Below are 24,457 nucleotides of genomic sequence, written 5' to 3'. Positions count from 1 at the left end.
CTTTATAATGCTATGACATATTGAAAAGTGTATGGATCAACATTATTTTTTTATGAGAAATAATATTTTTTAATAATCCCTTTTTCATTCGACATACTTTATCTTAATTAGGATATTAATAATGAACTAGCAGATCATGTAGCTTTTGGAATAATCCACCAATTTTTTAAAATTAAACACTATCTAAAGATTTGCATCGAAGCGTTTTTTTTTATAGTGATTTTAATCACTGTCAAATATCATTATACTTAATCAAACTATGCCACGTCACTACTGTGCCGCGACCCCCCTGTGATGGGTTTTTTTAAAAACTTTTTGATTGTTTCTTTTAGTTAAATTCAAGTCAAATTTAATTTCATTAAAATTAATTCTATTTTGCATATTTCAATTGTAGAATCTTTTTAAACACCAAAAGTAAATTAGAAATTATTACTATGATTTCTATTACGATAAAAATGCAAAAAAAATCTAGCTTTTCTGATAAATTTACTGTAAATAATAATTATACAATTTTTTGACTGTATATTAATCATAATAATACCATTTTATTCTATTTAATGATGTTAATTTCAATCTTGCAAGTTGAGCTATAAGTTATGACAATATATTTATTTTTTTTTATGATAAACTTTCACTTTAAAGGACAAAAAAAAGTAGGTTAAAAATTATATAATATTTAATTAAAAAATTATATATTATATTTTTCAATCTAAGAATTACTAATCAGCATATAATTAAGGAAATAGGAGTTGATGTTGCTTCTGTAATTATACACCAATTTCTTAGAATTAAACACTATCACTTATTTTCATCGAAGCGTTTCTTATGATAGTGATTTTAATCACTGTCAGATATTATCTATACTGTCCCAACTATGCCATGTACGTAGTGTGTCGCGACCCCACTGTGCTACCGTTTTCTTTATTAAGTTGTTTTCGGTCGTTATAAGAAGAACAAGAGATCATTTTACTGTTATCACGCTCTAGTGATAATTACATTATAATAATTAAATATGCTTAATTACTTCCAAGATTGCAAGACCATATTTTGTTTTCGATTATGTTAATTTAGTACAGACCAATTTTGCTTATAACTAGAATAAAAAATCAAAGCTCAAAAAAATAGTTGAATTCAGACTTTCGAATTTTTTGTTTGGATCAGAATGCAAACTATAAAATTATTTAACCATACATACAAAATAAAATCTAACTGTTAATTAAGGCACACGACAAAATAAAAATTACTATTGTTGTAATTTGAACTTTTTTTTTCTAAAATTGTCGAATGTTAATTATATTTCAAGGAACAATGTTTTAACGTAAGTTACTACACTTTTGAACTAAATGTGTAATTTATATCTAAGTTTGGCTTACAGCTTTTCCTCGTGTAAAATCAAAAAAAAAAAAAACAAACTTTAAATAATAAAAATGAATTTTGAATTATTATAAATTCTTGAAATAGGCGACATATTTTGGAAAATATTCATGGTCCATGAACTTAACATAAACCATGTTGTTATTTGAAATCGCAGTGTCATACATATTGGGCAGAACTTTTAGATGGTAATCTACATCAACATACTTTATTTTTTGAACCAGTACAGTACATATTAGCATAACTCGATCATGAGGCATATCTAAAACATTTAAAGATATTATCATAAATCAATTAACAATAACAATATTTAAATTTTAAAATATACATTAGAAAAAAAATTTACTATCACAGTCGATTAATATATTTTTTTCTAAAAATTGTATTAGTAGGATTTTAAGCAAAACTATAAGTTTATCAAAAATAATAATAATCATAAAACAGAGAAAATATTACTTCAACTCCCTCAAAACAATTTTAATAATGTGCCTGACGATAGACGACTTTTAGCTACAAAAACTCTAAAATATGTTTTTGTTATATTGTCTTGCAATTATTTTCTAATATTAATAAGTATCATTAAAATAATTAATCTCCAAAAAATAATTTCTCAAAATAGAACAAAAATGTTTTTATATATGCTCCAATAATTTGGGACCAAAACAATGCAGGGCATAATCAATTTGAAAAATTACAAAATAAAATTCTCAGATTTATATGACATAATTATAATATTCAAAGAATTCCTCACATTGATTACGAGAATATCTTGAAAATGTTAGAATTTAGAAACATTAAAGATTCGTAGAAATATATCATACAATATCTTTTTCACTAAATTACTAAATAACATGATTGAGTCATTTTATTATTTAGTCAATTAAACTTCAAAGTCATTAATCACTACACTGGCAACAATCATTTATTTTATATTTATAATTTTTCTAAAACGTATATGTTTAATGACCCAATTAATATTTTTATTTTATTTTAATAATCATTGTATAAAGATTGTATTATTCTTTTATTCTATTTACTTATTACTATGTTATATTCAATTATATCATATTATTGTTATTTATACTAATGTATTGTAAATTGAACATTGTCCGTATAAATTATTTAATAAATAAATATTAAAAAAAAAAAAAAAAAATTGACGACAAAATGGCTTGTAACCAATATTATCTAGATTTTATGAACATGATTTGTAATCTGCCTTTTCGCCTAACTTTACTTATTTCTCCGCTATTTGTACTTAAAAAACTGCCAAGCAAATAATCAGCGGATAGCAATGTAGTGACAAAAGTAAAAATGATGGAGAAATATTGATCTAAAATGTAAAATGGAACCATGTTCTTAAAAACTTAGATGATGTTGATATACAAATTTGTGGATAGTTTTTTTTTAAATATGACAACATTTTTATTCTATTTTTGAACTTGCTGATTTTTTAAAGTTCTTTTTGGGAATATCAGTACTTTTTTATAAAAACTGAAAAATTTATTATTTTTACGTTGCATAAAGTATGAAATTTGCACAAATTCGCTATAAATTCTATAAATTCATTAAATATTAATGCCATATTAATATTTTAAATTTAAATTCCTCATAATTTATATATATATTATCAAGATATAAAAAGAGAAAATTTGTATTTTTCTAATTATTTTTAATCTTCAAGTGACTTACTTGAGGTATTAACACTTAATCTTTCTTTAATTTATATTTAGTTCTATTTTTTCATCTCGACTGAAAATATATGAAAAGTTCTTATAGATCCAAATTACTTGATATTTGGCACACTTATATAAAATGAATTAGGATATTATTTTTTGTTCAAAAATTAACATCTTTAGTATTTTATAGGAAGTACGGAGCTATTTTAAAAATTTTCAAAATTGTGTTTACTATTCCCTAGAAGTAAATGTAAAACATTTTTATCCGAACTTAAATAATATGAAACTTCGAGAATTTGACTAGTTTGTCTGAAGAGCTTTAGAGTAGTGTATTGTAAAATATTTTTTTAATTAAATATTTTTTTATGTTATAAGCTAGCTCAATATGTATGTGTATATTAAAAAAGTTTATAAGTAATGAAATAAAAAAGTAATTAATTATTGTTAAGAAATATGCAAAACTCGAAACTATCAAAAATAATTATTTATATTATAATTATTATTTTAAGAGAAACTGAATGAATAATATTAATAAAATTTTTCTGTATTCGTCTAAATATAATACTTGTTGAAATTACACTTACTATTATTTTTCATTGAAAAAGGCTCAGGAATGTCGCTATTACATATGTTTTTTAATAGCCATTTTGTAGCCAACTCTAGACTTCTATTTTGGGTGTAATAAATAGCTTTTTTCGCGGCTTCTTTAGGAAACCCCATTCTAAGCAAAATAAACATTATATTGTCGTCAAAATTTTCGTTTTTGTCTAAAAAAAAAATAATAATAATAATAAAGAGTTTCTTTATGTGCAGGATCACATTAAGAGTTGCATTGAGTGTAATAATAATGTAGTGAGATAAACTATATTGTACAGGTCAGATTGTTAGGCGGTTGACAAGAAAGTTGAACAGAAAATGAGCGTAGCAGAGATGAGTATGCTTAGATGGATGAGTAGAGTGGCGAAAGAAAATAAAAGGAAGAATGAATATGTTAGCGTCGTTCGTGGATAAGATGAAAGAAAATCGGAGGTTGTAAAAACGGTTGGTCTTAAGAAAAAACGGAACAGTTATGGAAATGAACGTTAAAGGTAGAAAAGAAGGTTCTAATAAAATGTGAATGGATGTAATTGGGGTGTTATGAGAACTGCTGGTGAGTGTAATGATGATATGGGATACAGCGTCAAGTGGAGGTTTAGGATATGAATGGCTGACCCCAAGTAGTTGGGATAAAGGCGAAGAAAAAGAATAAATTGTCCTGAAATCGTCGATAAAATAAATTGGTACGTTCCAACTATTGATACCAGCTCTACGACTATTTTTTTATATATCATTCCACTCCCAGTTATAGAGCTATATAATTGTAAGTCGTATGTTAAGGGAGTGCAATAATGTTGAATTCGCTTTTAATTTTAAGAATTAAACTTCAAATTTTACGTCTGGATAACAGTTAATTTAATTGTAATTTAGGAATAATTTATATTATTACTTTTTATAATAGTTACTTATGTTAATTTAAAATATTTCATTTTTATTGTTAGTATTTACAATACTTATTGTTATTTATTAGTAATTTAATTACTGAATATATATATTCTACCGCCCCACTGAGCGTTTAAATAAATAAATAAATATTCTAAGAGGAATAATGAATTTACAATTACCCCATTCATGCCCCACTTGACTCTATTATTTCAAGATGTTCTTAAAAAATAATACACTTTTAGTACATTTAACCTAGAAACGACTCTACTGTACCTAACCTCAAAAAATCACTCTTAAAAATAAATAAATTTAATCATTAACATCAAAAAATCTTTTTTTAAGCAATGTTTTGTGAAGCTGAAATTTAATTAATTCATCACTCACCAATAGTACATGATGCATACTTATAAGCATACAAAGGACTTTCCGCAAAACATACACCCTTTCCATAGCGATTTCGGTATGAAAGTCGCCAATTTAAATTGTTATCAATAATAGATAACAAATTACTTTTAGACGTAACATGATAAAGCATGCATTCATTTACAGGAGTATCAGGATGATTATACTCCATCTCGCTCTTACGCAATGAATATATACCATACATCTGTGGATTTATTATTCTATCTACTCTTTTGATCTGAAATATACATTTAAGTATAAGTTTAGTAAGTTAAGTATACAACTAATATGTTTTGACAAAATTAACTAGAAAATTAAAATGTGAATGTTTTTTGGTTGAAACTTAGCTTTAGATAATAGATATTTTCATATTGTGTTTTTTAAATTTATGTTATAAACATTTTTATGAATATAATTTGTTTGTAAACAAGACAGAGACATGCTCCCCTTTCATTGGCAGCAATAAAAGATAGAATAATATGTCTAGAATGCTTTTGAATAAAGAGAACAACTAAAACTTTAATTTCTAGGGTGGAGTTGGATACAATCAAGTAAATATATTTGCACTGGGAGTAATCTGGTGTAGTTTATATATTTCTTATGGTAAAAAAGCATAATTCCTTTACAATGCAAAAACATATTATGCTGTATCTATAAACTTAAATGCGTAATACTAAATAATATTGTTTATCAATAACAGAAAATTACAAATTCGTTGCATGGATTAGTATAGTATATTTTTAACTAGAACACTTGGATAACTAGAGTACTCACAGTGCAAATATCAACATCTGCAAATAAAAATAAATCTAAATTTAAATTGATATCTAAAATTATTACTTACGTCGAATAAATCGTATAACCTTTTAATTTCTTTAACTTCATGAAGTTCTGATTCAAGTACAGGAGTAACAATACTCATTTTAAACTAATTATTGATTCCTAAATCAGAAAGATACTTATATATAAAAACAATTATTATTTCCATAGGTGCAACGAGGGTGGTGGCTATAGGAGACATATCCCCTCATTCGACGAATTATAGAGCTTCCTCCAAATTTATGAATATGTATATTTTTATATTAAAAAATTTGTATGTTGTTATGTCAAATATCTTTTAGGGCGGGGAGAAAATACAATTAGATAATAATTCTCTTCATTATACTATACTAAACAAATTATACATTGGTTAGGTGAGATACGAGTAAAAGTAAAAATATATTTATAATATAGACCAGTGGTCGGCAACCGGCGGCCCGTNATGAAGTTCTGATTCAAGTACAGGAGTAACAATACTCATTTTAAACTAATTATTGATTCCTAAATCAGAAAGATACTTATATATAAAAACAATTATTATTTCCATAGGTGCAACGAGGGTGGTGGCTATAGGAGACATATCCCCTCATTCGACGAATTATAGAGCTTCCTCCAAATTTATGAATATGTATATTTTTATATTAAAAAATTTGTATGTTGTTATGTCAAATATCTTTTAGGGCGGGGAGAAAATACAATTAGATAATAATTCTCTTCATTATACTATACTAAACAAATTATACATTGGTTAGGTGAGATACGAGTAAAAGTAAAAATATATTTATAATATAGACGATATTATTTTAGTGTTGCTTTATTCATTTCCTCCTCGTTTCCCTCAAAATAATTTGTAATCGAATTATTAAGTTTTTAATTCATTTTACTTAAATTTAAATTTAATAGTATTAAATAATAAAATAATTCAATTTTTTTCTAAAACAAGTTTGAAAATCTGGCTAAATCGTTTTTTATTAACAGTGTGCAGGGTTCTATCTTAAGATAACATTTACTAATATACAAAATACATATGTGTCAGAATAATGTGGCTAAAAAATACCATTAAAATAGTGTTTTTTCATCAAAATATTCAAATACTTTGTAACAACTATTATTCATAGATCAGTATTTAAGGGTTAGTAAATACAGGCGTATTTAAGTAATGGCAAAAAAAAAAGAAATCCTCTCTGTCAGCAAAGTTTAGAAAATATCAAAATAATGTAAACATTTGTTTCCCTAATTTATAATAAAGGTAAATCAGCATAAAAAATTTCTCACAGCAAAATATAGAAACGCCCTAAGAAAATGAATTTTTCAAAAATTTTATTAAAATAAAATCTTATGTAAAATACACGTATTATACAGTGATGAGAAAGAAGGCGTTCAAATGAACATATTTAAATATTACTAGATGAATTTTAACGTGAAAATTGTATGAATAAGTACATTTATTGTAAAGTTCATTTATCTGATTTCTTTTACTTGAGTTAGTACAAAAATAAATTTTTAGAATTTAAATCAATTATTTCATAACGCGGCAATGATAATTTATTAACATGGTAAATCTTAACAAAATCATGGTTAACTACAAAGTCATAAAAAAATATAAGCTTTATTTTATACAAAATTTTTTAATTTCTTGATTTTTTGCATCAAATTTAAAAGAAAATTTTTATATGATGAACTTGAACTAATTCACTTTTAAGAACTATTCATCCATCATTAATATTTTATGTTTATTAAATGTTATAAATTATATTTTTATTCAGTAAAATTAATATTTGTAAGTCATGTGTTATTGTAATTAAACATTAATAATTTAATAAATTTTTTTAATTCTCATATATAGAAATTTTGTTTAAAATTTGGAATTAGGAGTGAAAAATTGTATTATTTAACACAGTTTCGAAATGTTTTCTTGCTTTTTAAACTTACATGCACTTGAATTAGTTTTTAAAAAGGTATAAAATATTTTTTATATTAAATGTTCAGTCACGTAAAATGCTAAATTGTGTCACCATATCTTTTTATTATCATCTTATTATTTTTAAAATATAAGCTTTTAAATAACCAATAATAATAATTAAACTATTACTTTTATTGTTTAGTGTACTTCCCTTTAATGAGTCAAGTAGTTAAGGATAGCCTTAAAAATTTGTTAATAAAAAGAATATAATGTTTTCTACGGTGGTACCAGTTATATCTAGAATTGAATTTTCGATTATTCTAATAAAATATCTAAAACATAATTTCCTAAAAATCAATGATAGCAACAATGGTAGGGAGCTTGAGAGCCATAAAAAATTAAAAATATATGTATTGTTATATAAAAACATTTATAAGGAGGAATATTAAAATGCATCCCTAAAATTATTAATATTTAGACCCCTAAAATTTGTATTATTTCCATTTATGATAACAAGAAAATTTTTAAGTAAATAATATTTTAATTTAGTACATTCAGTGGCGTAACTAGGGGGGTAGGAATTTGTAATTCTCTCGAAATGATGTTTCAATTTATTAGTCACGATATATTTTTTTTCACTAATTCAAATTTTTATAAATGATAATATTGAATAAAAAAAATTTAATGAGCTTAAAAAGAAGGTAATATCTTATTATCTCTTGAAATTATTTTTTAGTTTCGCCACTGATGCTATCTATTCGTCATGGTACAAATAAATGATGTATAAATAAATTCAAAATTACTATAGTTAACAAGATGATAACACTACAATTTTTCTGATATAATGTTATATCATAACAATAACATTAATTTTTAAGACCACCGTCGTCTTTAAAAAAAACCAGTAATACTAAATTGTAATCGTAATATGTTTAAAACGTAAGTAATAAATTGTGTACAAGAAACTACTTAAGCTATGTGATAATAGTTATTCAATAATTTAAAAATTTAAAAATTTTCGTTTTTTTGATGTGTCATTTATAGGACATAATGATGGTTAAAAGTTGAACAAAAAGTGGAAAAATATTAAAAGCCGAGATCAGTATTATGACAGATTATCAGAATATGACAGAAATCAAAGCATAATAACTTCATGTTGGTGTTTTATCTGGAGGATAGCTGGCTTGAATACATATATTTTTACTTCAATAATTTTTGTTAGGTTATCAATTATGGAAATATAAAATATTTTCAATGATAAAAAAGTAAGTTGATTTAATATTTGTATCTCTTAATATTTAACCATCATTTTCCGTAAGAATTAAGGCATTAAAAGTTAACTAGGTATTCTACTTTCTTTAAATATTTAGAAAATGTTTAAATTAACGCTTATAGTTTATAAGAGGTCGCTCGTTATTATGGCACGTAACGTAAATAATGTTAATCTACTTACATTCAATATGAAAGAACAGTTATTTTGCGTCTAAATAGCTCTGATTCTAACGTCGGAGATATTAAATTTATTGATTTACCAGACTCAACTGATAAGGTATTTATTAGTTGATTTATATAATTTCATTTTTTCACACTTGTTACCTTAAGACGACAAATGTTATCTTATTATTGAATCCCATTCAACTTTTTCATTGCGCGCGTAAATATTATTAGAGAAAATTCATTTACTATTAATTATAAAAATAGCTAAATTTATTTTTAATGATAAGATAATATTAATATTTTATGATAACATTAATAATAAGTTAATTGTATGACTACGTTAGAATTTTACGGTCAGACCTACGTGAAATCTCACCTTTACCTAAGTGCAGTTTCACAGATATAATATTACAAGTCAGAATTTAACATTTAAAAAAAGTTAAACATGTTTGTTACTACTCACATATGACATACTTGGTAGTAGTAAATATAATATTTAATTCATTGTATCAAGATGTGTTAGAGCAATCGACTTTTGGGAGTAGAAGATTGAATAATTTTTTCATTTCTGAGATATGATATTTGTATGGAATGTTGCAAAAAAGAGATAAAAAAGTATTATTGACCTAATGTGGAAGAAACATACTATTGTTGATACTTATTGAAATTAAAATATTGAATATATTTTTTCAATGTTAAGTTTAAAACCTCTTTATTTTTAGGAGGTTAAGTCGTTTAAAAAACAAAACAGTCTATATTAGCATGTAGATAGAAGAGTTTTATGAGCGCTAGCTACACACGACAGCCATTCTAAACAAATCTATATATTGAAAACATCGTCATTATGACTAAAAAGCTTTACCAGTCAACTCTGACAGACCAGTCATTAAAATTTAATGATGAAGAAATATACAACTCTGTGGCTACTACTAGTTCTATTTTTTGAAACAAGTAAGTATAAAAGTGATTTTAATTATGTTTATGTAACTATCTTCATTTCCGTTGCAATACCATGAACCTATGATTTTTATTTTTAATACCCAACCCCATTAGTTAGAATATTGGTATATATATACAACGTATTTGAAATTAAAAATTGTTTTATTTAGAATATGAATCTAAAAATTGAACTATAAAATCAAGAAAAAATAAAAAATGTTAATATAAAGATTGTGTTGAAAACATTCTCTGATAAATAGAATTAAAAAAAAATTCTTTTTCAATTTTAGTTCTCATAATTGAAGGATTAAAAAAAATAATGCCAAAATTATTAATTAAACATTAACTAAATAGTATTAAATATTGCAAATATTATGAACAAATATTTACATCGCAATAATAATAAAAATGTCTTTCAAATAAATAAATAAATAAATACAGTTATTTCAGATCCCACGCTTGACAATTCAAAATAGTGTGCATAGCATATTCACCGGCATTATTCGGGTTTTTTTGATTCTTATAGAGATAAGTACTAAAACACCCGTACTCTGACATTCCCTATATCAGGTGGAGGTCCATATCATCGTGAGATCTTAGCACCCATTCTGGAGTTTAGAAGCTCTAGCCAGATCTATTCACTAATCTAGTCGCTTCGTTGAGCTGAAATTTTCAGCTATTTAGCGTCTGCTATCCTAGGGACATCCTCCAACTCGGATCCTTGTGATCCGGTTTATTAATATATCTTTCATGTTATAACTTTAATTAATAACATAATTTTATTATTATTTTTTTTATATAAAAGATATGTCTGCAAATGAGTATACGTCTATATAAAGAAATACTTGCGTGGAAAATAATAGGAGTCTTAAGAATAGATTATGGTCGTAATGATAAAATAATTACAAAATTGTAAAATATATGTTATTAGCTTTAATATATTAATGATTAATTTATTTGGGACTATCATAATCCTCCCTAAAATTTTACCAAATGTCCTCCCGTAATGTAGTTGTTGTTATATCTTGAATTTATGATAGCAAAGTAAAAAATAAGACAATTAATAATAAGCTATGAATTTATAAACTTCAATTTCCTACGTTTATATAATCAAATTCTCTGAAGTTATTCATTGAAAAATTTAAAATTATTATAAAGAATAAAGTATGTATTTTAGTTTCTTTTAAATTGCAATGTTTTTTATATATTATTAAAAATATTTGGTTTGATTTTGTTATTTTAAGTCTATTATATTATTATGATCGATATTAGCAACTATGGTTTCTAATCTATTTATTTTTAGTCAGCGGTCTGTTTTAACCTTTTTAGGCTTCATCCATTTTGAACTTTGTATAAATTATAATAATAAACTTACATATTTTTTATTTAGAATGGTTTTTAGCTATACCGGTGTTAAAATTAAAGAGTAATTTGAAAAAAAACTTATTCTTAGTGTATACGGTAGTTAATATTTTTATATTATGTTTATATTACAAACTTGATGAATAAATATCACATAAACTAGTGTTTTCCGTTGTATACAGTTCCTTTGAAGATACTAAAACTATCCAGAGTGCCGTGTTACAAGGGGATTGTCTCCAACCTCGTTTACAAAATTACACTTTTAAATTAAATTTCTAGAGAAAAAGACTGATAATGCATACTCATTTATTTTAAGTAATATAATTTGTTACTAAACTATCGAAAAAAGAACATTTAATTGATCTTTGACATTATGTTCCTGTTTTCTTGTGAGGAATATGATTGTCATTATATACGGATTTAGAGAAATCTTACATATATAGAAACTTAGTTACGATATTGATTCTGGGATTGAAGTTACAATGTGTTTAGTTTAATACTTTTTAAAAAATGGGGCATAGTATGCTCCCTTTTTGAAAATACTACATATTATGTGTTATTTCCTGGTTTACAAGGTAAACGAAATACGTTTCGAAACCACTGATAAACTGTAAATGTAATAACTATAAATCATATAACTAATAATTTAGAATAATATGATATAATTATGAATTTTAAGGTTATGCCTTGAAATGTTTTAATCGGTTGGAGAAAGACAGTGAAAAGCATTTAGAAGATTGTAGCGTAGCTACGGTCAACTCGTTCATCGCTACACTAAATAAGTATGGTGATCACAAATCAATTCCATTTTCTAAAGCCAGTTCGGATTCTTTTACTTGCTCTAAAATTGTTTTAACAGGTGCGTAAACTATATGTATAATGAAAACTTCAAAAAAGTCCATATAAATTTCTTTCTTATAATTCCCTTCCAACAAAACAATCTAATAATTACTTTCATCGTGGCAGATGTTTTAACTCCTATCATATTTTTTCTCAGTAATTTTATGAAAATAAGTAATTCGTGTTATAGGTCGTAATGAGGATGTAGTCTACCACGGATGTGGATATGTTAAATCAGATCCATGCAAATCAATGCAGAAATTCTTCGAAGGAACTGAAGTCATAAAGTTTTGCCAAACTTGTGAGGGTGATGGCTGCAATAGCGCCAGGACTACACATTCGTCTATAGTAGTTTTGATTCTTACCACTGCTGCTACATACTTGTTTTTTGGTCTACGTTGAAATTATTTTGTCCAGACTTTTACTCTATTCATTTTTATAATACGTCTAGTTGATTGTAATTTGCGTATTAAGTTTGTTTTTGTACAATATATGCAATATTAATAAAAACATATTAATATATTTTCTAAACCCGTTTTAAGCACGTTTTATATTATTTGTCATAGATTTTATTTCAGTAGAACTATACATTAAAAAAATGAGGCAATTGTTAAAATTATTAAATTGTTGTTTTATAACTATTGGAAAGTAATAAATAAATTGTATCATTTGGTTTAATTTTCTGATTCTTATAAAAATATGACAAAATTTGTTTAAAATATATTTAATAGTAGATACTTCATTATTTTTGTGAATTTATAGGTTATGAGAATACGTTATCAATCAGATGTCTATTTAGAATAATTTTTACTTAATTTGAAAATGTTTACAATTGTCTACTGTAAAAGAGTTTAGTATCTTTGTATCGTGTCGGGAGGAGAAGAACGGTTTAAAAATACTAAAAGATAAAAATAAATAGATTTGCACTTCATCTCAGTTTTTTATTCTTAAAAGTCTATTACTTTCAAAATACTGGTTCTTATATTTTTTAAAAGAATTATTCAAAAGTTGTTATCGACCAGTAATTTTCCTGGTTAGATCATAATCTTAATAGCAAGCCTGTTAAACTTTATGTTTGTATACTTTAATATTTTTGAAGATATTTCGTACGAAACAGTTTTCGGATCACTCTATAAAAACATAATATTTTGAGTTTAAAATATTGATCATATTTTCATCTAATTAATCAAAATAACTATTTGTTATCTTGAAATAAGAGAAGAAATAAGCTTATTGTATTCAAAATGAGCTGCTTACTGCTTGGGTTGCTCAATAGCATAGGAGAAAAAATTACAAATAATTAATATTATATTAATAGCCATATTTATACGAACAGCCGCCTTAAATGATGTAGATCACTAAAAAAATAATTGAGTTAAAAATAATTAGTACTCAAAATTTATAAGTCGAGTCCAAATTATTTGAAATGTTATAGTGGTCATTAATCCCATTTTAAAGAAAATTCTATGGTTCTGTATTCGACGACCTTGATAAAAATGACTAACGAGGTTAAATGAGGAACTATTTGTATACAATGATATAGGTATAATATAATAACACTTCTGTGGGTAAACCGAATCAAGACATTTCGGTATGAGGTGCGCACAATGGACCAACAGGTCAGATTGCATGGGCATTATGTCCACCTCGATAATAACTAAATCTTAAGTATTTGTACACAAAAGAGGATATAGTGCAGTTTGACAGGAGTGTAAGACTTGCCTGGCCTAGTAATTCGTGAAAGTCAGATGATTGTCTTATTATAATGGAAATAGTAAACTAAATAGCACGAAAAAGACTGAGGGAACGTCCAAGGTAATGATGGCTGATGTCGTTAGAAATATCTGAAGGAGTGAACTGCTTTGAAACGGAAACTTGGAAATAGCTTATACACAAGAATTATGTGGTGGATTGGTTTTAGAAGTAGACCCTAAATGGGTCGTTATAACTTTTTTTTTAGCGGTAAATTATTACAAGATAATAATGGTATTAGTAATAATACTATTTTTAATTATTATGATTTCGTTATTAGTAATTTTATCAAATTAATACACATATATGATTTCGAAACAAACGATGTATGTCTGAAATGATTAATTTTTATAATATGTCAATTAAAATTTTAATCATGTTGATAGCACGTAAATGAAATTACAATATTTTAGTGATATATAATATTAATGTAACATTGTTGCATTTATATTATTGAAATTTCTATCTTTTCAACTTAAATTTTATCTTATATTTGATACATATAGAGATAATAGTTATTTATTTTTCTGTAAGTTATTTTAAGTATTAAAAAAAAAAAAAACAATACGTTTCATTTTCATTGAACAAAACAAAAATGAATAATTTATTGTTGACTTACATTAGTGTAATTATCTTAAACTATTCCAAGTATATCTAAACGATAAAAAAATAATTAAGAGATATGAGTGACAAGTAGGTTATTTTATATATTAATTATTTTAGTTCTATGCTTCATTTATTACGTTAAGGAATACTTGAAATGTTTAATACAAAAATGAGTTTAATTAAATTATTAGTTTGTTTGGTTTCAATAATAAATTTAAGTGAGTCTATAAATGAGTCAATAACATGGTAGTGTTTAAAAAAATTAATTTTTCGCTTATTCATAAAAAACAAAATATGCAAATTTTAATAATCTGTTAAAAAAATGAAATCAAACTTCTGTATAAAATATGTTAAAAACAAAACAATGCTCATCTTAAGTCTACACATTTTCCATAAATAGCTTTTTCCTTCTCCTGAAAAAATTTGTTTTGTGACTTGTTATCTCTTACATATTAACTGCTCAATTGTTTATTTATAATTTTAAGTTAGTTTTTTAAAAATTTTTTTGTTTCTTTAAAATATTTTATCTGTTACTGTTATATAATTACTGATATAACTTGAACTTTAAGTTTAAAGAATTTTATATTTTTTAGGTTCGTGTTTAAAATGTTACATCTGTGAGATTGAAAATTGCGGTGATCCTTTTGAAAAAGAATCTGGAAAATTAATGGAGTGTAGAATTTTTAATAATATTATATCTAAAAATAATCAAACAGAAAATACTGCAAATGAAACAATGACAAATCTATTACTACAAAATAATACTAATCAAACTCCAATTGATGGAATAACTCTAGATTGGTCCTGCATAAAATCTGTTCATATGGGTAGGTTTTTAATTTACTATCTAATTCAACTATGATACACAAGTCTTAAACTTAAAATATTTTTCGCTATCAAAATGTATTATGTATGTTAAATTAAGGTATCTGTTTCATGATCTCTAGCTATTGCTTAGAAATATATTAGAAACGGGTTTGAATTGAGATAGATAAATAAAATTGTCTTTAATCATATATTTGCTTAGTAAAAATGGGTTTAAAATAATCAACGTGTTATGACTAAAAAAAGATAGTTGATTTATTTTTCTGAACTTTTTTTTATCAAAGGTTAATATTTTAGGTCCATAACCGCGTCAATATTAAGACAAGTAATATTTTTAGTAAAAAGGAGATTTCTTTTTCTATAATTTAACTATGCAGGTGTAAAAATATTTTTGTGCGAGCCTAGCAAACAAATCTAATGATTTTATCTAATGATGAAGAACCTTTTTAAAAATTAAAGATTAAAAATAAATGAACAGAAGCATTAAGTTATACAATCTAGTAATCAAAAGCCTAGATTAAGAGTTTTTGAGGCTCATTGGCCAGATAAAGTGTTACGAGTTAATCATAGCTATTAATTTTTTTTTATTCTTTATTTTATAAATATATTTTGATAGTTTTTAAGTTTATTGAAGAAGTCCTTCAAAACACTTAGTCCTCGACTGGAAGTATTATATTCCTACTATCATAATATAGTCACATAAGTGATGTTATTAAAACATGAAAAATTAAAGGACACTGAAAAAAATCCTCTAGTAAAGTTAACAAATACGTCTTATAAACGCTTGGTTAATTGTATCACAGTATTTTGTTAATTAAATCATTAATTTTGTTAAAATTGATCAAATTAACAAATATTTTGTTGTTACAAAAATCAATATCAACAAAAATATTGATTTAACTTAAAAAAAGTACTATTTGTTTAATTAAAATATTATTGGACTTATATTGATAAAAAATTAGTTTATTTTACCAAGGAGTTTTATGTTGAATTATATAACTTTTTACAGATAATGATCAAGAAGTTGTGACTCGTGGGTGTATTATTCGTGATATGCAATACTGCAAAATTCTCGAGGAACTCGATAAATTACTAAAGACTTGCACCACTTGTTATGATGATGGATGCAATGCAGCTCAATATTTAGGATTATCCAGATTCGTTTTAATAATTTCGATATCCGCTGTCAGCCTATTTTATTGGTTTCATTAGATATTATTAAAATATTATTGTATTGTATTGTATGAAACAAAAATTTCCTTTGTATAATTATTACATTTTTTACTTGTTCCAATTAATTATATTTTTATTGTTTGTATTATGCATCTTAACATTTAAAATTTTTTTTAAACATTGGAGTATAGACTCCACAGAACATACAATAAAACTTTTTTAAAGATTTTTATTCAAATATAAAGTTATTTTTCATGGCATTTAAATTTTCATGAAAAATTGCATTTTATTATAAATATAATATATTTCATTATATTTATTTATGTATCATATGTTAGTTTTTTGTTACTTATTAATTCTTAGTTAAAATTAATGATTATTAGTCAAAAATTTAGTTTTTGTATTAAAAATTATGTTTAATAATTAATTTGTTTATATATTTTTTGTTTTAACAATAACTTGTAGCATAATAAGAAAGGATTATTCAATAAACTCTTTTACTTTATATGAAATCATTAAAAAGTAGATAAGGAAAAATAGTTTCTATTACTCTTTGCTAGAAATGTTATTTAAAGTAAACAAACATAAGAGTTATTTTTAAATAGAATATTTAATTAAATTATTCAATAAAAAAAGAAATATCACTTTTTTTTAGAAATTTAAATTTTAAAACAACTAAAATATAATTAAAAATTAATAAAACTTAGTAAAATACAAATGCCTAAATGAATGGAACTAAGATAAATTAATACATGATCGTTAAAAAAAAATCGTTTATAATATTCATTTATAGTAGTTCCCAAGGAAATTAAAAAATTGATTTTAACGTATTTTGTTTAAAATTATATATACAAAAAAAGTAAAATAATTGTTATTATTTCTGGAAAAGTCAACGTTAATGACTTAAACTCCTTCACTAACCAATTATAATTGCAAAAAAAATTATTTGATAGAATTTTATTTTTAGGCGATCTAAATTTTAATGTCTTAGAATATATACTTAATACTATCATTTTTTATTATTCAACTTTCTGTTATAATATCTTATCTAGACAGTAATATAATTTATTTCAATTCATATTAAGATTTTGTAAATATTTTACCTTTAGAGTAGAACGGCTAAAGACGTTCATCCGTTCAGTTGTAATCTGCTACTGTTAAATAGTTTATATTAACTTATCAAGTATTAATTATAATTTATTGTTTTATATTAATTGTTGATTGATGAAAAAAATAAATTATATGAACATTATATATAATGAATGTGAAGTAAGGGTAAATCCATATCAAATCATCCAAAGTCGTTGCGCGACCACTTTATTTTTTTTTGAAATTTTACACACAAGTTGTCTAGTATATAAGAAGAAAATATTAAAAAAAAAAAATTAAAAAAGTTTTACGAAAATGTATTTATGACTTATCAAAAGTTTTAAATTATGAAATACTTGTAATTCGTAAAAATATCCTTATGATAACAGTATTTATATTTAAGACTTGAAACTTTCATTGTTTTTTTTTTATGTGATACTCTAACATATTCCATAATTACCAACACGTTTTTTAACTTTTAAGTTGGAAAATTTTGTTTTCTAAATTGAGCTTTTTTTACAAAATAATGTAATTTTCAAAGATCAAATTGACTATGAAAAAACATTTTTTTTTAATTAATTTTTTTTTCTAAATATTAACGTACACTCATAGTAATATGTAATTGTGTTTTTATAAACTTTTTGTCATTGTTATAATGATCATTTATTAACTTCATGGCTAAAACAAAATGATTATTTGGAAAATTTAACACAGTTTACTATAAATAATGAAATAAACATAGTACAAGTAAATGGCACAGCAGTATATAATGAAGAGCACACTAGAGCAGTTTTACTGCCTTTAAGGTTTCAATTTAAAACATTTTTTGAACATGGTAATAATTATAAAAAAATGTTGAATAATATGAATGATTTAAAAACAAATAATACAGATAAAATATCAAATTTTATACAAGGTAAACTTTGGAAACAAAAAATTGTACCATATGAAGGAAAAATTGTTTTTCCTTTTTTTTTATATGTTGATGATCTGGAAATTAATAATCCTCTGGGCTCTCATTCTAAATTTCAATCAATTGCTGCAATTTATTATAATTTTCCGCTTCATAATAATAATTCTATGCTGTCTAACATATTTTTAGCATCTTTAGTTAAATCAGTTGATTTTAAAATGTTTGGCAATGATAAATGTTTAACTAATTTAGTTAATGAAATTAATTATCTTGAAAAAGATGGAATAACTATAACAACAGACGATGGACAGTTGAAAATATATTTCATTCTTGGTTTAGTTTTAGGAGATAATCTTGGTGTCAACAGCATTTTAGAATTTAGTAAATCTTTTTCAGCCAAATTTTTTTGTCGTTTGTGTAAAGCACATAAAGAACTTACTAAAGTTATGTCTATTGAAAACTCATCATTACTTAGAACTGTTGATAATTATGAAATAGACACAGCCAGTTTAAATTTTAAAGAATCTGGTATTTACAAAGAGTCCATTCTTAACAAAATTAATAGTTTTCATGTAATTAATAACCTCTGTGTAGATATTATGCATGATATTTTTGAAGGGGTGTGTCATTATAATATGTGTCATATACTCAAATATCTAACCATTACAGTTCAATTATTTACTTTGGATAAACTAAACAATAGGAAAGATATATTCAATTATGGTAGTTTAGAAGCTGGTAATATTTCACCACCTATTCTTTCAACACATATAGATTCTTTTCGATTAAAAATGTCAGCAAGAGAAATGTGGACATTTGTTCATTTTTTTTCATTGATGGTAGGAGATCTAGTACCAGAGGATGATGAGGTTTGGTTGTTTTATTTAAACTTTTTAAAAATAATAGATATTTTATTGAGTTATTCTTTTTCTGAAAGTAAAATTTCATTGCTTACTGACTTGATAAAACAGCACCATGAAAATTATATTTATTTATTTAATGATACCTTAAAACCAAAGCACCACTTGATGGTGCATTATCCAAAAATAATTAAAGAGTCAGGGCCACTGAGACATTTTTGGTGCTTTAGGTTTGAAGGTAAACATAAAGAATTTAAAACGTATGCACGGGTTACTTCATCTAGACGAAATGTTACATTAACGTTAGCTAAAAAATTTCAAATTAGATTTGCAGGTTATATAATGAATTTAAATAAACCTGACATTATAGCATGTGAAAAACATATATTATTTAATTCACTATCATTTGAAAAAGAAATTTTAATTAAAACTGGTATGAATCCAGCAGATTATAAAATCTACAGAGAAGTACAATTTAATGGAATTTCTTATAAGTATAATTTATACTTGAGCAAACACCTAAATGGTTATCTTTTTAAAATAGAAGCTATAGTTGTTGTAAAAAATATCAATGTATTAATTTTAGCCAGAGAAATTTTACTAAATAATTATAATCCACACTATGCAGCTTATGAAGTACCTAAAAACATTAATATCCAAGAATTCTCTATACATAATATCAATGACTTTAGAGGACCACCAGTAAATACAACAAACATATCATCAGGAAAAGTGTTTATTCGGTTAAAAGAATATTTTTAGACATATTATTCAAAATAATTAAAATATTTTAATAATTTACTATTTTTTCAAGTCAAACAAGGTTAAATTCAAATTATTTTCTAAGGATTGAATATATTTCTGATATATATATTTATTATACAGAATTAACTTTTCCTAAAATTTATAAATACTTGAACCAGAAAAATGTTTATCTTAGTTAAATTATTTATAAATGTAGAAATTAAATATCAAGTATTAATTATAAATAATTAAGCTCCAATAGCTTACCTTAATTTTACAGTTTTTTATTTCAAAAGTTAAAAAAATTTAAATTGAATGAAGAATGCAAGTATAATATATTTTTTTAATTTGCAGAAAATAATATAAATGCAATTATATTGTTATTACTTTTTGTCATAGATAACTAATACATAGCTGTTTTGAGTTAAACTTCAATTTAAATCACAATACGAGTTAGTATTAAGTTTTTTTTAAACAAAAAAAATTGTTCTAAATTTTTAATTATTTTGGAGAACATTATTAAATTGAATAAATTTTCAAAATTATTTGAATCAAAATGATGACTCAGATCCAGTAAGAAATTTTCCATAACTAGTATTAAAATGGGGTTAAAATATTTTTAGAGCCCATACATACAAAAATTTATTTATTTTTATTATTACAATATTATATGGAAATATGTTTTATGTATAAAAATAATATAATAGTAATTATGCAAAATTACCTACTGATACACATTTAATGATGATCCTAATTCTACATATCATGTAGATATTAAATTGAAAAATGACATTTGAAAATAAAAATGTAAGTAATAGTTTTGTTGGAGACTCTGATGNTAAGTAATAGTTTTGTTGGAAACTCTGATGACCAATTTATACTTCATGAATTATCTAATATGGAACATGAATGTAATACAAATGAAAAGCTGTTTGAAAGACAAGTATGTATTATTACTATACAAAATATAACAGATTATTTTTAATGAATCATTAATTTAATTTTAATTTTTGAGGAACATGAGTCTATTAATAATGAAATAACATCTTTGAAATCTAATGAAGTAGAAAATTTTAAATTAGACGAAGAAAATATTAATAAAGTAAAATTAATATTAGAAGGATGGAATTTAGGACACCTGCTAAATGCTTTAATAAGTAAGTGATTGTTTTAAAGTAAAAATGTTATAACTAATTACTAACTATATTACTTATATAATATTAGTTGATAATGTAATTTTATAAAACTGGCATTATATCTGTACATTTAAAAAATATTAAAATATTTTCTAATTAAAAAATATCTAAGATTTACATAAAGGAAAATTCCTATTGTAATGGGATAACTTAATAATTAAAATGATTCAAAATTTAGCATAACATTTAAATAAATTACTGTTAAATTATTTAATAATTATCTAATTATAATATTTGACAGGTGAATNTACTGTTAAATTATTTAATAATTACCTAATTATAATATTTGACAGGTGAATGTATTGATGTAGATGCATTAAGCCACATGAAATCCAAGCACATTGATAAACTTCTCTCAAATTATTCATTAGGGACACAAATAAAATTAGAAAATCATTTAATTACTCGGCAAAACACATTAAATGTGACCAAGAATAAGCACAATGTTTCAAAACAATTGATTACTACAGCTAATAAAAATGACCTAATCAAATTTGTAGATATTCATTCTATTTTAACAAAATCTACAGAGGGATTATTAGTGCTAGACTATTATAAAGAACATAATGAACTAAATGATTCAATAAGAGGAAAACTAGTAGACATAATTATCCACTATTTATTCTCAAATGACTTTACCATGTCAGTGAAGCTTGCTGAGAGTATTGCTGATCAAATTAACTTTTTATTTCCTTCAGAGATTAAAGCAAGTTTGAATTATTTATTTTTAATTATAATTTAAAAATAGCTTTAAAAAAAATTATACATTTTGTCTTTGATTTTGTATAAAATTGATATAATTGTTCAACTAACTTTTGGTTATTCCAGTTTAAATGCCACTAAAAATACTACAAATTTACCGAAAAAAATTTGTAAACAATTTTTAAGTGTACACAACACTTTGAAAATGAAACTTTACGTAAATTTTAAATTATTGAAAGTAAACATTTATGTTTAAATATGAACGGTTTAATTTTTACAAACATAAAACAATCAATACTCAGTATTAAACCACGACGAATTAGATAGATTTTGTGGTGGTTTAAATAAATATTGTTATCATAATATTTGTTTTAAAACCGTTGATATCAGCTGTTTGTAACATTAATGTCAATTTTATCTAACACTACTAAAACCTTGATTAATGTGTTGGACATATATGCTAAGAACTATGAAAGAAGTTTAAAACATTAAAGCGGGTTATTTAAAATGATTTACTACACTAGTGTACTTTATGTATAACTACTACTACCCATTTACTATTCAATTATGTATTATTGTTAAATAATAATTTATTTTACAGGATATATATTTTATGCGAAGTTTTAAAAATAGCACTCCTAGGGGTAAATTATACACAAAATTTTACAATAATATGCGATCGCTGAAGACAAGCGGATTAATCGAAAAAAATAATAAAAATATTAATCTAAATAATTTTTCAACAGATAACTTTATTATAGGTAAAATATTTATTGTTAAATTTAACCGTTGGTGCAACTATAATTAAATTATTTTTAATTCACCTTAAAAAATAAAAAAATAATTTTATTATAAATTTATTTGCCTTAAAAAATTTACAGAGCAATTAAAAAAAATTTGGTAGGTAAAGACTCTATATTCCCACTTAGTTGCATCAGTGAATTTAATTGAAATATTTTTTTAATTAATAATCATTAATTTATTTAGAACCAGAAGAAGAGGACATCAGAGATATTATCGACATAATAAAATATGATCATTTAAATATTCCATTTACGAAGTTACAAGAGTATTGGGGTGCTACTGTCAATTTTAGACTTAAAAAGATTAGAGAGGCTAAAGAAACAAACGAAATAATAAATGAATGGGCTAGTTATAGATTACCCCTTGGATATAAACTCGTATGTAAAATGTATTGCTTATACATAAAATAATTAAATTTAAGGATTACATTTTTGTAGGTGGATATTGACTTTAAACAACTTATCAAATATAATAGTATGATGGTCGATTCATTTGATGATTCTTACCAAGATATTATGAATATTATAGAAAAACACAATAAAGACCGAGATAGCAAAATACTTGTAGAACAGCTTTCTCAAAGATCAGACATTTGTCAAAGTAATAATACTTTATTATAAATATAAATCAAAATATTTTAGCAGTTTAATAAAAGGATATTTTAGCATTAAATTAATTATTTTCTTGGTCAGGTGGAAAAAATACAGCATTCTTCTATCTATTAAGCTCGCTTTTCGTGCCAACGTCGAGAAAAGTGACGAGAGATGAAAATGGAAAAAAAAATATCATTAAATATTCTATAAAGGACTCTCAAAATTCATTAATTAGTTTCCACGAGACAGTTGACCAAGCTGAAGCTTATATCGCATTACTACAAAGTAGAAATCAGCCAATACAACCATTCATTTTAATTATTGGCACGATTTTAAAACCACGAGATATATTATTATATTTTGATGCCATCAAGTATAAAATTTTTTCAATAATAAGAGCAGTGGATGTCTGCTTTAAGATATTCCATGTTTTTAATTTAGAATACCCACTTCCATCATGCGCTGTCTGGACATTTATTCAACAATATTACTACAAATTATTTTTAAAGAACGACTACTCCCATCAAACAGTAAAACAAGTGCTACATGATCTCAACAAAATAGTAAAATAATATTATTATATTAATATTATATTGAAAAATCCTTTTATTTTTTCACTTTATATTTTTCTTCTTTTCATTTGTATTAATTATTTGTAAATTATTAATTTTTATTTGATTATTTAAAATTAATTTTACATCCAATGTATAAAGTTTATACTATAAACAGATTGTAAGCTTTCTTAAAATTCGTTAAAAATAAAAGGTGATAAATACGCCGTTTCAGTTTATATTCCATATGTCTATTTAAATACACATGTGTAAAGGTTTTATTTATAATTTACTATTGAAAAATTAAAAGTTGTTCATTAAATTATTTTTAATATTATAAATACTACACAATATATATATTAAATAACGTGTTTATTTAAGTAAATTATTACCATAATTAAGATTAAATTTA

At 24.0% G+C, this 24,457-nt stretch overlaps 5 protein-coding genes across 8 annotated transcripts; 4 read left to right on the top strand and 1 right to left on the bottom strand.

Annotated features, from left to right (window-relative positions):
* Positions 1-1,094: 1,094 nt before the first annotated feature.
* LOC126902227 (uncharacterized) lies at positions 1,095-9,332 on the bottom strand. Its single transcript, XM_050679273.1, has 5 exons — positions 9,113-9,332; positions 5,782-5,879; positions 4,920-5,175; positions 3,638-3,820; positions 1,095-1,636 (listed from the first exon to the last, which is right to left on the bottom strand). The coding sequence occupies exons 2-5, from the start codon at positions 5,857-5,859 to the stop codon at positions 1,443-1,445; spliced, it is 711 nt and encodes a 236-aa protein (XP_050535230.1). The 5' UTR covers positions 5,860-5,879; positions 9,113-9,332; the 3' UTR covers positions 1,095-1,442.
* LOC126902230 (uncharacterized) lies at positions 8,472-12,666 on the top strand. Its single transcript, XM_050679276.1, has 5 exons — positions 8,472-8,598; positions 8,704-8,924; positions 9,819-10,047; positions 12,077-12,256; positions 12,428-12,666. Exons 3-5 carry the CDS (start codon positions 9,993-9,995, stop codon positions 12,637-12,639), a joined length of 447 nt encoding a protein of 148 aa, XP_050535233.1. The 5' UTR covers positions 8,472-8,598; positions 8,704-8,924; positions 9,819-9,992; the 3' UTR covers positions 12,640-12,666.
* Positions 12,667-14,706: 2,040 nt separating this feature from the next.
* On the top strand, positions 14,707-16,818 carry LOC126902229 (uncharacterized). The gene is made up of 3 exons (XM_050679275.1): positions 14,707-14,813; positions 15,189-15,422; positions 16,430-16,818. The coding sequence occupies exons 1-3, from the start codon at positions 14,750-14,752 to the stop codon at positions 16,630-16,632; spliced, it is 501 nt and encodes a 166-aa protein (XP_050535232.1). The 5' UTR covers positions 14,707-14,749; the 3' UTR covers positions 16,633-16,818.
* Positions 16,819-18,325: 1,507 nt separating this feature from the next.
* LOC126902220 (uncharacterized) lies at positions 18,326-20,310 on the top strand. The gene is made up of 2 exons (XM_050679265.1): positions 18,326-19,123; positions 19,190-20,310. The coding sequence occupies exons 1-2, from the start codon at positions 18,535-18,537 to the stop codon at positions 20,215-20,217; spliced, it is 1,617 nt and encodes a 538-aa protein (XP_050535222.1). The 5' UTR covers positions 18,326-18,534; the 3' UTR covers positions 20,218-20,310.
* A 440-nt stretch (positions 20,311-20,750) lies between these two features.
* Positions 20,751-24,221, top strand: LOC126902218 (uncharacterized). Of its 4 annotated transcripts, none has more exons than XM_050679261.1 (9): positions 20,751-20,772; positions 20,971-21,037; positions 21,069-21,142; positions 21,215-21,356; positions 21,689-22,101; positions 22,699-22,858; positions 23,085-23,278; positions 23,339-23,501; positions 23,594-24,221. In XM_050679261.1, exons 2-9 carry the CDS (start codon positions 20,986-20,988, stop codon positions 24,064-24,066), a joined length of 1,671 nt encoding a protein of 556 aa, XP_050535218.1. In that variant the 5' UTR covers positions 20,751-20,772; positions 20,971-20,985; the 3' UTR covers positions 24,067-24,221. The 4 variants fall into 4 exon arrangements, with proteins under 4 accessions (XP_050535218.1, XP_050535219.1, XP_050535217.1 ...); XM_050679262.1 differs by lacking the exon at positions 20,751-20,772 and having other exon boundaries at positions 20,789-21,037; positions 23,594-23,867; positions 23,936-24,221; XM_050679260.1 differs by lacking the exon at positions 20,751-20,772 and having other exon boundaries at positions 20,791-21,027; positions 21,059-21,142.
* The last annotated feature ends 236 nt before the right edge of the window (positions 24,222-24,457 follow it).

The sequence above is a fragment of the Daktulosphaira vitifoliae genome, unplaced genomic scaffold (assembly GCF_025091365.1).
Source record: "Daktulosphaira vitifoliae isolate Bord-2020 unplaced genomic scaffold, ASM2509136v1 Scaffold_3, whole genome shotgun sequence".
Lineage (NCBI taxonomy): Eukaryota > Metazoa > Arthropoda > Insecta > Hemiptera > Phylloxeridae > Daktulosphaira > Daktulosphaira vitifoliae.
Note: the sequence above shows the minus strand (reverse complement) of the source record. Positions and strands in the feature narration are given on the sequence as shown.

Bases quoted from the DNA above. Each gene is read 5' to 3' on its own strand.
- LOC126902218 (XM_050679261.1), top strand. From the start codon at position 20,986: ATGACATTTGAAAATAAAAATGTAAGTAATAGTTTTGTTGGAGACTCT. The intron at 21,143-21,214 runs GTATGTATTATT...TTAATTTTTGAG, and splicing joins AAAAGCTGTTTGAAAGACAA to GAACATGAGTCTATTAATAA. The intron at 23,502-23,593 runs GTAATAATACTT...TTTCTTGGTCAG, and splicing joins AAGATCAGACATTTGTCAAA to GTGGAAAAAATACAGCATTC.
- LOC126902220 (XM_050679265.1), top strand. From the start codon at position 18,535: ATGTTGAATAATATGAATGATTTAAAAACAAATAATACAGATAAAATA. The intron at 19,124-19,189 runs GTATTTACAAAG...ACCTCTGTGTAG, and splicing joins TTTAAATTTTAAAGAATCTG to ATATTATGCATGATATTTTT.
- LOC126902230 (XM_050679276.1), top strand. From the start codon at position 9,993: ATGATGAAGAAATATACAACTCTGTGGCTACTACTAGTTCTATTTTTT. The intron at 10,048-12,076 runs GTAAGTATAAAA...ATGAATTTTAAG, and splicing joins AGTTCTATTTTTTGAAACAA to GTTATGCCTTGAAATGTTTT. The intron at 12,257-12,427 runs GTGCGTAAACTA...TTCGTGTTATAG, and splicing joins CTCTAAAATTGTTTTAACAG to GTCGTAATGAGGATGTAGTC.
- LOC126902227 (XM_050679273.1), bottom strand. From the start codon at position 5,859: ATGAGTATTGTTACTCCTGTACTTGAATCAGAACTTCATGAAGTTAAA. The intron at 5,176-5,781 runs GTAAGTAATAAT...TGTATATTTCAG, and splicing joins GGTTATACGATTTATTCGAC to ATCAAAAGAGTAGATAGAAT. The intron at 1,637-3,637 runs GTAAGTGTAATT...TAAATGTTTTAG, and splicing joins TTTTTCAATGAAAAATAATA to ATATGCCTCATGATCGAGTT.
- LOC126902229 (XM_050679275.1), top strand. From the start codon at position 14,750: ATGTTTAATACAAAAATGAGTTTAATTAAATTATTAGTTTGTTTGGTT. The intron at 14,814-15,188 runs GTGAGTCTATAA...TATATTTTTTAG, and splicing joins GGTTTCAATAATAAATTTAA to GTTCGTGTTTAAAATGTTAC. The intron at 15,423-16,429 runs GTAGGTTTTTAA...AACTTTTTACAG, and splicing joins CATAAAATCTGTTCATATGG to ATAATGATCAAGAAGTTGTG.